The sequence below is a fragment of the Orycteropus afer genome, unplaced genomic scaffold (assembly GCF_000298275.1).
Source record: "Orycteropus afer afer isolate SDZICR_OR568_19922 unplaced genomic scaffold, OryAfe1.0 scaffold00296, whole genome shotgun sequence".
Taxonomy (NCBI): Eukaryota; Metazoa; Chordata; class Mammalia; order Tubulidentata; family Orycteropodidae; genus Orycteropus; species Orycteropus afer.
In genome coordinates, this window is record NW_006921883.1 from 1321346 (window position 1) to 1336159 (window position 14814).

The 14814-nt window shown below is 37.4% G+C and overlaps 1 protein-coding gene across 1 annotated transcript in view; it reads left to right on the top strand.

Annotated features, from left to right (window-relative positions):
* ITGA1 (integrin subunit alpha 1) overlaps positions 1–14814 on the top strand; it is a 186460-nt gene that overhangs the window by 158679 nt on the left and 12967 nt on the right. The window contains exons 21-26 of the mRNA XM_007951538.1: positions 5311–5400; positions 6589–6691; positions 10723–10836; positions 12292–12396; positions 12544–12648; positions 13615–13707. Coding sequence (XP_007949729.1) covers positions 5311–5400; positions 6589–6691; positions 10723–10836; positions 12292–12396; positions 12544–12648; positions 13615–13707 — 610 coding nt within the window. The remainder of the gene's footprint in view (positions 1–5310; positions 5401–6588; positions 6692–10722; positions 10837–12291; positions 12397–12543; positions 12649–13614; positions 13708–14814) is intronic.

Sequence of the window (14814 nt, forward strand, 5' to 3'; positions counted from 1 at the left end):
ACTTGACTGCTAACCAGAAGGCTGGCAGTTCAAACCCACCAGCCACTCCTCGGAAGGAAGGTTGGGCAATCCTACTTCCATAGTGATACTTCCTCTGCCTCGGAAACCCAAGGAGGGGTCACTATGAGTTGGGGCCGACTCAATGGCACATAACAACAACAACAACATATGAACAGCCTGGAAACACTGTCTGATACAGCAGAGGAGGATGAGCCACTTAGGTTGGAATGCTCTCAAAATACAACTGGGAAAGAGCACCATCATCAGAGTAGAAACAACCTTACTGATATGGATAAAGTACAGCTTTCAAGACCTCCATTTGCTGATGTGACACAACTCAAATCAAAGAGAAACAGCTGCAAACATCCATTAATAATAGGAACACGGAATTTATGAAGTATGAACCTAGGAAAATTAGAAGTTGTCAAAAATGAAATGGAACACATAAAGATTGATATCTAGGCATTAATGAGTTGAAGTGGACTGGTTTTGGCCATTTTGAATCACAGAACCATATGATCTACTATGCCAGGAATGACAATTTGAAGAGAATGGCATGACATTCATCACCTCAAAGGGTATGTCAAGATCTGTCCTGAAGTGCAATGCTGTCAGTGATAGGATAATATCCATACATCTACAAGGAAGACCAGTTATTATGACTATTATTCAAATTTATGCACAAACTACCAAAGCCAGAGATGAGGAAATAGAAGAGTTTTATCAACTTCTGCAGTCTGAAATTAATTGAACATGCAATCAAGATGTGTTAATTATCACTGGTGGCTGGAATGCAAAAGTTGGAAATAAAAAAGAATCAGTGGTAGCTGGAAAATTTGGCCTTGGTAACAGAAGTAATGCTGGAAATTGCATGATAGAATTTTGCAAGATCAATGACTTATCCATTGCAAATACCTTTTTTCAACAACACAAATGGTAGCTTTACACTTGGACTTCACCAGATGGAATACTCAGGAATCCAATAGACTACATCTGTGGCAAAAGGTGATGGAAAATCTCAGTATATTCAGCCCAAACAACGCCAGGAGCTGATTGTGGAACAGACCATCAACTGCTCATATGCAAGTTCAACTTGAAGTTGAAGACAAGTAAAACAAGTCCACGAGAGCCAAATATGATCTTGAATATATCCCTCCTGAATTTAGAGACCATCTAAAGAATAGATTTGATTCATTGAATACCAAAGACCAAAAACTAGAAGAATTGTGGGATGACATCAAAAACATCTTCCATGAAGAAAGCAAGAGGTCATTAAAAAGATGAGAAAAAAAAAGGCTAAAATGGATGACAGAAAAGACTCTGAAACTTGCCCTTGAGCGGAGAATAGCCAAATCAAATGGATGAACTGACAAGATAAAATAATTGAACAGAAGATTTCAAACAGCAGCTTGAGCAGACATAGCCAATTACTATAATGAAATGTGCAAAGACCTGGAGTCTGAAAACCAAAAGGGAAGAACATGCTCGGCGTTTCTCAAGCTGAAAGAACTAAAGAAAAAATTTAAGCCTTGAGTTGCAATATTGAAAGATTCAATGGGCAAGATATTGAATGATGCAGGAAGTATCAAAAGAAGATGGAAGGAATACACAGAGGTACTGTACCAAAAAGAATTGGTCTATGTTCATCCATTTCAGGAAGTGGCATATGATCAAGAACCAATGATACTGAAGGAAGAAGTCAAAGGTACACTGAAGGAATTTGAGAAGAACAAGGCTCCAGGAATTGATGGAATACCCACTGAGATGTTTCAACAAACAGATGCCCCACTGGAGGCACTCACTCGGTCATGCCAAGAGATTTGGAAAACAGCTACCTGGCCAACTGACTGGAAGAGGTCCATATTTGTACCCCTTTCAAAGAAAGGTGATTCCCACAGAATGTGGAAATTATTGAACAATATCATTAATATTGCAAACAAGTAAAATCTTACTGAAGATAATTCAAAAATGGTTGCAGCAGTATATTGACAGAAAACTTCCAGAGGTGCAAGCTGGATTAAGAAGAGGACATGGAACAAGGGATATCATTGCAGATGTCAGATGGATCTTGGCTCAAAGCAAAGAATACCAGAAAGATGTTTACTTGTGTTTTATTGACTATGCAAAAGCATTTGATAGTGTGGATCATAACAAATTATGGATAACATTGAGAAGAATGGGAATCCCAGAACACTTTATTGTACTCATGAGGAACCTGTACATAGACCAGGAGGCTGTCACTTGAACAGAACAAGGATACACTTCATGGTTTAAAATCAGGAAGGGAGTATGTCAGGGTTGTATCCTTTCACCATACTTACTCAATCTTTATGCTGAGCAAATAATCTGAGAAGCTGGACTATATGAAGAAGAATATGGCATCAAGACTGGAGGGAGAATCATTAACAACCTGTGATAGACTGATGACACAACTTTGCTTGCTGAAAGTGAGGATGACTTGAAGCACTTACTGAAGAAGATTGAAGAATAAAATCTGCAGTATGGATTACACCTCAATATAAAGAAAGCAAAAATCCTCGTAAATGGATCTATAAACTGCATCATGATAAATGGAGAAAAGATTGAAGTTGTCAAAAACTTCACATTGTTTGGTTCTACAGTTGATGCCAATGGAAGCAGCAGTCAGGACATTACACGACGTATAGCATTGGGTAAGTCAGCTGCAACAGACCTCTTTCAAAAGTGCTGAGGGGCAGAGATGTCTCCTTGAGGACTAAGGTGCACCTGACACAAGCCATGATATTTTCAGTTGCCTCATATGCATGTGAGAGCTGGACAGTGAATAAGGAAGACGAAAAAGGATCAATGCTTTTGAGTTGTGGTGCTGGCAAAGAATGCTGAAAGTACCATGGACTGGTAAAAGAACTAACAAATCTCTTCTGGAGGAACTACAGCCTGATGCTCCTTGCAAGTGAGAATGGCCAGACTTTGTCTCACTTACTTTGGTCATGCTGTCAGAAGGAACCATTCCCTGGAGAAGGATGCCATGCTTGGTAAGGTGGTAAGGTGGCAGGTCGATGAAAGTGGGGAAGGCCCTCAGTGGCTGCGGCAATGGGCTCAACTATAGCAAGGATCAAGGAGCTGGCGTGAGACCGGGCGGTGTTTTGTTCTGCTATGCATAGGGTCAGTGAGTTGAAGATGACTGGACGGCACCTAGAAACAACAACATAAAGCTGCAAAACTGACATCAGAGAACCAGTGGTGTTAAGCTGTAACTGACAACTTCAAAATGTAAAAGGGGAGATATAGTTATAGAACTTCATATGGAGAAGAAGTCAAAGCAATTTCAAGATAATAATGGACTGTTTTAAAGTTAAGAGAATAAAGGTAAATTTCAGTGGCAGCTCTGGTGGCGTAGTGCCTAAGGCATTTCAGGGTAACCACAAAGAAAATTAATAAATCTAATCATCAAAATAAAGAAGAAAATCAAATAGACTCAGTAAACAAAAACTGATAGGAAAATAGAATCTATATACAGAAAGAACTAAGAACAGAAAATTAAGAGGAACAAAGGAATTGTTAACACAAGACAAAAAAAGTATAACAAAATGGCAGCAATAAACATACCTTGTTAATTAAACTGAATGTAAATGACCAAATGTTCCAGTCAAGAGAGAGGGTGGCCAAATGGATATTTTAAAAAATGACCCAGCAATATATCCCCTACAAGAGACACATCCTAGACAAAAGACCTAAGTTACAAATCAAAGGAAAAAAAAATCAATCAAAGAGTAACCAAAAGAGAGCAGCAATAATAATTTTGAATAAAGTCAAATCAAAATGTATTACAAGAGACAAAGAAGAGCATTATAATTAAAGGGTCACTTTAACAAGAATACATGACAATAATAAATATTCATATACCCAACTTTAGAGTTCCAAAATACATAAAACAAACTAACAGAATGGAAAAGAGAAACAGATTGTTCTACAATAATAGCAGGAGACTTTAACAAACCACTTTCAACAATAGACAGAGCAACTGAAAAGAAACTCAATAAAGATACAGAAGATCTACATAACAGTCAACTAACTCAACCTCATAGACATAAACACGCACCCCCCGCAACAGTACCACAGTACACATTCTTCTCCAACACACGTGGTCATTTTCCAGACTAGACCACGTTCCAGGCCACACAGTAAGCTTCATGCAATGAGATACTATCTCACCCCTGTAAAACTGACACTGATTTTTAAAAAAGGAGAAAACAACAAATGCTGGCAAGGTTGTGAGGAGATTGGCACTCTCATAAACTGTTTATGTGATTGTAAAATGGTATAACCACTGTGGAAAATGGTATGGCACTTCTTCAAAAAGCTAGAAATAGAAATACTTTAATGATCCATTAAGCCCACTCCTATGTATATATCCTAGATATATAAGAGCTATGACATGAATAAACATATGCACACCCATGTTCATTGCAGCATTATTCACAACAGGAAAAAGATGGAAACAACCTAATTCCCCTCAACAGACAAAGGGATAAGCAAATTGTGGTGCATGCATACAGTGGAATACTACCCCCCAACCTGTTGTCCTAAGATACTCCTTTAATCTGGAACTGAAGCCACTCTTGGAGGTCATCCTCGGCCAAATAATACATTAGCCTATAAAATAAATACTATCACCTGTGAGAAATATGCTCCTTTAAAAAATCAACTGTACGATGGCCAGCATCCCTCAGAAGCAAAGATGAGAAGACAGGGAGTGGCAGGGAAGCTGAATAGATGGAAACAGGGTAGGCGAGCTGGAAACGGGGAGAGTGCTGATGAATTGCAGGGCTTGTAACCAAGGTCATGGCATGATCTGTGTATGAATTGTTGGATGAGAACCCACTTTGATATATAAACTTTCACCTAAAACAATAAAATACTGTTTAAAAAAAGGAATCACCTGGGGGTGATTTATGTTAAAAATATAAATTTCTGGAACCCAGCTCAGACCTCCTAAGTCCACACTTACAGGAGGGAGGGCCAACAATCTATCTATTTTAATAATTGTCTGAGGGATTCTTCTCATTATTTTCACAGAAGTCTGAGAAACATTGAACTAAATCACTGTGGTTCTCAACCCAAGTGGCACACCGCAGTCACTTTGGGAGCTTTGAACAATCCCCATCTCTGCCCTACCCTGCTCTCACCACTGTGATGGAAAAATCAAGAATTACACTCTTTTGTGAATTTATTTCATTGCACAGATTGAAATGTTGTTCAAATACTTTGAAATATCTCTAGATAGTCAATAATTTAATGATTTGTCACAAATGTGCTATTATTTTCTAGTGACAGTGAAGAACCTCCTGAAGCCCTTTCTGATAATGAGGTAAACATTTCTATCCCTGTGAAATATGAAGTTGGACTACAGTTTTTCAGGTAGGAGACGTGGCACTTTTATCTTGATGCTTTGCTACTCACTCCATGGTTCTCAAAGTTTGGTTTTTGGCCAATAGTATCAACAGCACCTGGAAACTTGTTAGAGATGCAAATTCTCAGGCCATGCCACAGATTTTCTGAATCAGAGACCCTGTGAGTTGGGCCCAGCACTCTGTGTTAACAGCTGCTCCAGGTACTTCTCATGCACCCTAGAGTATGAGAAGCAACTCACTAAATAATCCAAAATTCAAGGGGCTAGTGATACTGTACTGATGGCAGAACACAAAAATGGGAGGATTATGGGATGTATGCATAGATTTTGCTTATATTTCTTAGGTTTCACATTCAATTAGCTGTTTTCTATTTTTGCTCTTCTGTTAGCACATTGACTTTTCCCAAGAATTTTCTATTTACTTAAAATCAAATTTTGGCAAACAATTTCTAATTTTCTGAAAAAAAAACTTATCTTCTCTTGACTGAAGTGCTGCTTAAGAATATGTTTATATTATATTTCATTCTGCCAAGTTCATCCAGACAACATAGAGAAGATTGAATTTCTAAGTTTAGCAGTAAATAGAGCACTTTAAGTTCTGGAGAGGTACATTTTTTAAACCAAACCAAAACCAAACACACTACTGTGGAGTCAGATCCAACTCATAGTGACCCCTCCTTGGGTTTCTGAGGCAGAATCACTACGGAAGTAGATTGCTCCATCTTCTTTCCGAGGAGTGGCTGGTGGGTTTGAACCGCCAGCCTTCTGGTTAGCAGTCAAGTGCCTTAGGCACTATGCTACCAGAGCTCCTACATATTTTAAAGTCTATTTAAATTTCAGCACTAGTAAATTACCAAGTTTTTGTGTAAATATTCACTCACTATTAATAATGTGTGGCTTCATGGAAACTTTTCACTTGTAGTAATGATAACAGTTTTTATTATTTTTTAAAATGCACACATTTTAACATTTTAGGACAAAATAAGCATCAATAATTGTTGAACTAAATTACATAACCCTTCTCACCTTCCTCAAAGATTTTATTTTAGGTTTCAGGGTAGATATCCTCTTGATTTGAACTCTCTATAAGTCATTTTTATGAGATTACATGGTATGAAGAAAGAAAAAGCAAATGAAGTCAAATAAAAGTTAAGCTTTGTTGTATTTTATTTTTCTTCCAATTAATTCCTGTAAAGCTCTGCAAGTGAATACCATATTTCCATTGCGGCCAATGAAACAGTCCCTGAAATTATTAATTCTACTGAGGACATTGGAAATGAAATTAACATCTTCTATTTGGTAAGAAATTACCTCTAATTTAAGACAGTAAAGGAGTCATTTGTACATTTATAAATGAGATAAAAGTATTGCAAAACACATGAAAACATATTGCAACATTTAATATCTATTTTCAACACATTTTCTTTATAATTTCACACCTAGGGACCTAAAATTTGCTTAAATTCCTGTGAAAAGTTATACCCCAGAAAATAACATGAGTGTCAATCACTCTACTAGATTCTGGGGATGAGTTTTGAAATTTAAGGCCACCAAGTTTTTCTGGCCCCGTTAGTTTTTTTATAGGTAATATAATTCATCAAATAACAAGAAAGACAGAAGCTGACTTTGAATGTTACATACATATCATCACATATTTTATGACTTGACAGGTACTCTCAAACTATTGTAAATAATGTTGATATAAATAACACTGTGGAGAATATCCTTGAGCATAAGTCTTTGTGTATCTCTTGTTATTTTGTGGTAAATTCTAGATTTAAATAAATGAAATAAAAAAATATGAAAAATGAGCATGTTTTTGGCAAGACTCAGTAACTTCACTGCTGGAATTAATCCTAGGAAATTACTGGTGATACAGATAAAGATTTATGTTTAGGTATGTTCTTAACAATGTTATTTATATTAGTTTGAAAAATTCAAAACCTGGACAAAATCTAAAAGCTTAACTGCAAGAAATTGCTTAAATAAATTATTGTACAGCTTTTCATTGGAGAGATAGCTTATAGTAATAGTTCAGAGGGTACATTTTAGAATAAGAAATCTTAATTCTACTATTTACTAACTCTGTGATCTTGGAAGATCTTTATTCTTGTGCTAACACTGATTTATACAAACAATGTGTGTATTATAAGTTTCTTACCAATCGCACCCTCCCCTCAAGGTGTTTTTGTAAGCACGTTATGTTGATTTTTTTTTTTTTTTTTTTTTAAGTAGCATAGCATACTTACAAAAATACCTTGCGGGGAAGATGTGGTTGGCAAAAAAAAAAAAAATGTATAATGTACATGTTATTTGCCCCAAAATATGGTAATACAAGGATAATAAGGTAATCTGCTTCCTTGGGTTGTTAGAAAATTCAAGGTAAATTAAAAAATTAGCAGTATGCCTGGCTCATAGTTACAATTAATATTGATATTATGGTTTTTATTAAGTAGCAATTAAAATTCATGTTCTCAAAGAACATATATGTTTATGGGAAAGTGTTATAATACATTTTACAAAAAAAGGCAAAATTTTGTATTTTATATTATATGAATTATATAAAGCACTCATATATATGCAAATGATAAAAATAGATAATGTAATAGATAATGTATACACCAAAATGTTACCCAAAATATTTATATATATATTTGCAAATTAAAGACTGGTAATGTATGTACCAAAATGTTACGTAGGTTGTAAGTTGCAGGAAATTTTATTTGTGATATTTTCCAATATTTCTACAAGGAATATGTTTTTTTTAAAATTGTGATTTGGGTGTAAGTTTCCAGAACAAATTGGTTTTCCAATCAACAGTCCACACACATTGTGCTTCACAACATTGGCTGCAATCTCCACACTGTAATTCTGTGCATTCTTCCACTTCCTCCTGCATTTGCCCCTTCCCTTCGTTCTTCTTTGCCATCCCCTCCCACCTTCCTAGCTCTACCCCTGGGCAAATGCTGTCCTCTTGACCTCATATGGGTAATTGTTCTAATGAGTGCATACCCTCATGATATTAATGATCACCTTATAGGCCTGTCTGTCATTAGGCAGCTAGTGGAGTCACAGGAGTTAAGTACAGGAACATTTTTAATCAGAAAAAGAAATTATAATTACAGAATGCATTCACTCCTCGCTTACTGACACGGTTAGGTTCCAAAGACCAGGTCATTATGTGAAATCAGCATTATGCAAAAGGCAGGTGCTACACTCCAAATTCAGCACCAGTGCTCCTCCCAAGTCACTCAGCTCTGCTGAGCACCCCTGGCATGTCTCAGGATACACATGACATAGCAGCCCCCATTTCCTCATCATGCCTTCCTCACCACCACAGAGCCTGCAGTGGTTGAGGATATGGTAGTGGTGGTCAGGCATTGCCCATCGCCTTCCCACCGCTCACGACCTGCTGCCTTTCACCGCCTCCTACCCTGGGAAAGGTCTCCACTCATCCACCCTGGATCCACAGTCTTGGGCAGCCCCTTTCCCTTGGCCCTTTTCCTGCCTCCTCCTTATTGACCTCCCTGGCACCTTCAGGTCCTTGTTCAACCTTCCCTAGCCCATCTGCAACCTCTTGTCATCCCACCATCACCCCACACTCTCCATGGCTGGACTGAGAGGAATAGAAGGTATTCATAGCCAGAAAGCCATTGTCCCTCACGTGGCCTGGTCATCGCCAAGACGTCTGGTATATTGTTCAAGGTGGCCCATCAAGGGCACCCTGGGCCTGGCCACCACCCTACCTGGGGCACGGCCCATCAGAGGTGCCACTTGAGAGTTTTTCAAAGTTGTTGTAAATGCAAAATGTGGGGTTACAAAATATTCAACAAGTGTGGAGTAGATATACAAATTTTCACTAAATAATGGGAAACAAGTAGAGTTAGAATGGGAGGCAAGACATGTCTGTCGAGCCCAGGACATAGAGCAATAAGAGTCAAAGAGCCCAGTTAAAAGGCCAGGCACAGCTGGTCAGGAATCTCCAGAATTTCGGGATTAGGGGGCTCACTCTAATCTTCTGTAACTACAGGGAATTGCTTCAAACTTGAGTAACTTTTGGTCTGGGAGGCCAAGTTTAGCAGGTCAGTAAGAGTCTATAAATCCAACAAATCTAGGTTACTGACATTTGTTTATGCCTTGCCCTTTCAAAGTAATCCCCACACTTATTTTCCAAAACAACTGCACCACTTCTCCAAAGGCATGATATGGGCATCAGCATCCCCTTCATCCTGCCTAGCTTCCGTTCCCTAACACATGCCTACTTTGGGGCATCACATTTTATTAAGCGGCTATAGGAGGCTAGGGGAGCTCTGGTAGCATAGTGGCTAAGGCACTTGACTGCTAACCAGAGGGCTGGCAGTTCAAACCCACCAGCCACTCCTCAGAAGGAAGGTTGGGCAATCCTACTTCCGTAGTGATACTGCCTCAGAAACCCAAGGAGGGGTCGCTATGAGTCAGGGCTGACTCGACGGCACATAACAACAACAACAGGAGGCTAGAGGACTGAAAACTGATAGGGTTTGAGATGGGAGTCAATCTGACTCTCAGCACACGGGATTCGCAGCAGCCATTAACACAGTGTCCCTCACTGGTGATAGGGCTGTGAAGGCCCGCAGATGGATGTTTGGTTTGCCGTCCAGTCATGGAAGATTCCATCAAGTCAGGGCTTGAGGATTTATGGCAAGTCCAGTTAGGACAAACAGAATGTGTGGGCTTGAGGATTTATGGCAAGTCCAGTTAGGACAAACAGAAGAATGGTAGCCTGTTCCCAGTGGATCAGGGGGATGCCCTGCTCCCTCCCAGCTCCAGCAAGACTCATCTGCCAGAAGGGATAATGGGCAAGGTAAATAGGTAGGTAAGAGCATACTAAGGGAGAATTTTCAATTCTGGTTTCCCCTAATCCCAGTCCTATTTTGGGAGTGGAGGATGAAGGAACAACATGACCACTAACCAATAAATATTCGTTTTTTGTTTTTTGTGTTTTTTTTGCTGGTCAATTATGCTAATTCTCTATAGCAAAAAAAAAAAAAAAATCCAAACCCATTGCCATGAAGTCTATTCTCACATATAGTGACCCTAAAGGATGGAGTAGAATTGCCCCAGAGGGTTCCCAAGGCTGTAACCCTTACAAAAGCAGACTGCCAGATCTTTCTCCCATGGAGCAGCTGGTGGGTTCAAACTGCTGCCATTCTAGTCAGCAGCAGAGCAGTTAAACACTGATCCTATTACACAGCTTCATCCTTCAATTAAGAACCAAAGTCTTACATAAGACCAAAGGGATGTTATTGAAAAAGAGAGAATGGACTACATTTCTACTTTTTTCCCCGTAGATTAAAAAAAGTGGACATTTCCCAATGCCAGAACTTAAGTTGTCAATTTCATTCCCCAACTTGACATCAGATGGTTACCCTGTGCTGTACCCAACTGGATGGTCATCTTCTGATGTAAGTCATTTGTGTCTTAAAATTATGTCATTACCATTCTTTCTTTTTTCTTTGTGTTTAAAGCTTACTTCTTGTCCCTGGTTGGCTTAAGATGAAGACTATAGTAACATGAAAAGACATGTAGAAAATAAAAATCATGATAATAATTTCAGTGGGTTATTTAGCAGATTTTAGTTGTGGTTACAACTTTAATTTGTTTGGTGTATGGAAACAACTCTTAAGAGATTTCTTAATTGATCCTAAGCACCAAGGTGTGCATAAAATAGTTGCTAATTGGGGAAGACTGATGCCTGGTTTACAGTCATAAAGAGTAAAATTTTCATACAGACAAGTAGGTATAGAGAAGCATAGTGTATGTTCTCCTTACTATAGTATTTTGAAACGTTTTGGCATTTGAGACCCGCAGACAGAGATTTTGAACCGTTTTAATTATACACCAACTTACATACAACTTGGAGTGATAATCAGAGTAAAGCCTTAGTACAGATAGCAACTGAGGATCTCTTTTACTGCATACACCTGTTTACAAACAGTACTTAGAGAATAACTATTTTTTTCAACCACTTATAGCACCAGAACTTTTTCATAGCCCCGAAATAATTAGTCTTCTTCAATCTATAGTGAGGAGTTCATGAGAATGGTATTTTGTCTTTTGGTACTCTTAATTCTGTGTTCTTCCTGTTCCAACCATCTCTCCTACTAGAAAAAAAAACACTCTAATAAAACCCCAGAAAGGATGGTCTGTTCTGTTGTTCTGAGCTCCCGACCTGGCAAGGATCTCCCCCATCTAAAGCCAGAGTTACAATATTGCTTGTCCACCCAAACAACAGCAATGTTAAACTTCCTTTTTTACCTGTAGCATTGAATGAGTCTGTATGGTAGTTAATCTGTGGTGTTTAATGCCTGAAACATTAAAAAGCCCAATAAGTATTGAATGAATGAATGAATGATTTCATCATTTGACAATCTGTCTTTCCACAGATTTTTAAAAGAAAGTTATTCTCAGATATCCAGAAATAGAAATAATGGTAGTTGGCTTGTAATTATATAATCATTTTCTGCACTATCCTAAAGACAATGAAAAAATACAACTCTTAGAATTTCTCTCTAATCCAAAAAAGTAGGTTTGTGAGAATCTAGAAAGAAAAAGAATGTGCTTTTTTATACTACTTATGAACCTTTATTATTATTATCTTTAATTAAGGATGTAGAGAATCCCGAGGGGAGTGAAAAAACAGATTAAGTTTAGAGTAAACACCAGGACTCCTTATTTTATAAGCACAGCATTTTAGCATCCACTGGTGCATAAGAGCTTCCTCCATACTGCACACTCAAGATCCATACTTACTATATGGTAATGGCTGTCATTCATGGATTTTTCAGGTTGTTGCACCAAGCCATTTGTCCTTCTGACATCTGTCATTATCTAATCAAAGAAATATTTTCATTTCTTAGAATGAAAACTGCAGACCCAGTAGCCTTCAGGATCCTCTTGGAATCAACTCTGGGAAGAAAATGGTGATATCCAAATCTGAAGATCTCAAACGAGGCACAGTTCTGGTAAATTCAGAATGCAAATTTTATCTCATAGCTTCTATGTGAATAAATTCAATATAGACCTTGAAATAACAGTCCTAATTATTTTATTATGGTATTTTTTTATCAAATGGCGAGAATACTAATATGTATTTCTGGACATTTAAACAGGACTGCAGTACATGTAAATTTGCTACCATCACATGTAATTTGATTCCTTCCGATATGAGCCAAGTGAATGTTTCACTTATCTTATGGAAACCAACTTTTATAAAAGTAAGTGATTGCATTCTTCTATGGAAATATTGAATCAAATCAAGAAATAGTTGTTCCCTGCTTAACATGTGCACAGCAAAGTGCTGCTGGAGAAAGGACAGGAGAAAGGAATGCAGGATAATGGGGTCCAAGCCCAGCTCTGCTCTATCAGCTCTGTGAGCCACATTTTTTGTCTGTCTGGAGCTATCTCCAGGGTCCCCTTACAGATACACACCTTTCCTGGTCTTTCTTAACCTTTTTTTTTTTTTTTTTTCACCTTAAGAAATTAAGACTTTTACAATACCAAAGCTTATAGTTTATCTTAATACTTTGGAACTTAGGTAAGTCACAAGGAATTGAAATTGACTCCATTAACAAAGGATAAAGCCTGCATATATTATGGATTCATGGTGATACATGAGACTTTTATTCCATACAAATATATTTTGGAGGATATGTTTTAACCCCCAGTAAAACAGAATCTGTCTGACATTAAGCTCTTTGAAAGCTCAGTCCATTGTATTTTATATTATTTGTTTCTCTTTTAGAGAAGTATTTAGATAATCATTTGAAATTTCCATTTTTAGGCTTGATCATATTACATTATTATTTTGTAAATCAAGAATTGTTGAATAATAGTCATTTCATTAGTCTCAAATAAGCACCTACATAAATCTCATTACCAGAGTATAGCTACCAAAGGAGGTAGGCATGGTATTCATTTTTTCGCTAAGGGTAAATCTGATTGGAAATTATAACTTTTTCCATTCTAAAACAGGCATCTAAGTGAGAGTTTGGGGTCAAGGAGAGAAGGTGCATGTACATCCATCCTTTGATACCACCAGTTTAGTTTGGAAAGTTAACAAAACCATTGTTTTTAATCTCAGAAAAAATCTAACTTTAAAAATTGCACTATTCAGACATAACAAGCTCTTATTGTGATTAGTATAATATTTAAAAAAAAAAAAATTCCTGTTTGCTTTTCAGGCACATTTTTCCAGCTTAAATCTTACTGTAAAGGCAGAACTTCAGAGTGAAAATACATCCTTGGTTTTAAGTAGTGGCAATAAAAAAAGAGAGGTAAGTACAACAGTAAGTTTTGAAAACATTACACATTTCACTCTGAATTTTGTGACATAATGTTTTATAATTGCTTATAGATCTTAAAGCAGTGACTACAACTGCTCTCAATAAGTGACAGACACTTTTTGCTTCAAATTATACTTCATTAGCTTTAAGTGTGATTTCAGTCTAGTTCTTCCTTTTAAGAAGCTGGGAAAATCATGATATTTACAATTAACATGCCATGTTTGACTCCATCGCTTCTAACTATCACAGAAAATTGATGTTTTTACTTTCACCTTGATAACAAATGATGCATTTGTAATTTTCATCCTTAAAACTGACATTATGAAGTACAGTTGACATCTGAACAGTAGACTTGAAACCATTTTCTTTATAAGAAGTGTTTTTATACTATACAGGAATATGTACTGTGTACACTTTCTTCATTTACCTATTAGGAAATTTGAAGCAAAAATGAAGTACTATTCCCTAATACATATATATGTTTGAGTCCAATAAAGTTGTTTGGGTTTTTTACTCTTATCTTTTATAAAATATGACCAAAGCACTTATTTGTGGACTTGGATACTTCAGAATGAAGTTCTATTTGAAAGCATCCTAACATTGAGATGTTCTTTTAAAATTGCTTATCTCAAATTGTTACAATACCAATGACCTCTGATAAGTATACCTTGTTACAGAAAAAGCATGTGTATAATATTTACTTACTTTATAAAGACACTTATCTTGAGAAATACAAAGTTGTTCCCCAGAAGAAAAGCCAAAATTTCACTAATTCCTGGAAAATAGGACTGTGGTGCATTGGAAAGAGTGCATTTGATTCTTAAAGATGTTGGGTTAAAACTTTATAATTAGCTTTGTTGTTGTTGTTAAGTGCCGTCGAGTCATTTCTGACTCATAGTGACCCCATGCACAGCAGAATGAAACACTGCCCGATCCCACGCCAGCCGCACAATCCCTTCTATACTTGAGCCCATCATCGCAGCCACCGTATCAATCCATCTCCTCGAAGGCCTCCCCCTCTTTCGTCGACCCTCCACCCTACCAAGCATGACATCCTTCTCCAGGGAATGGTCCCTTCTTACAACATGACCAAAATAG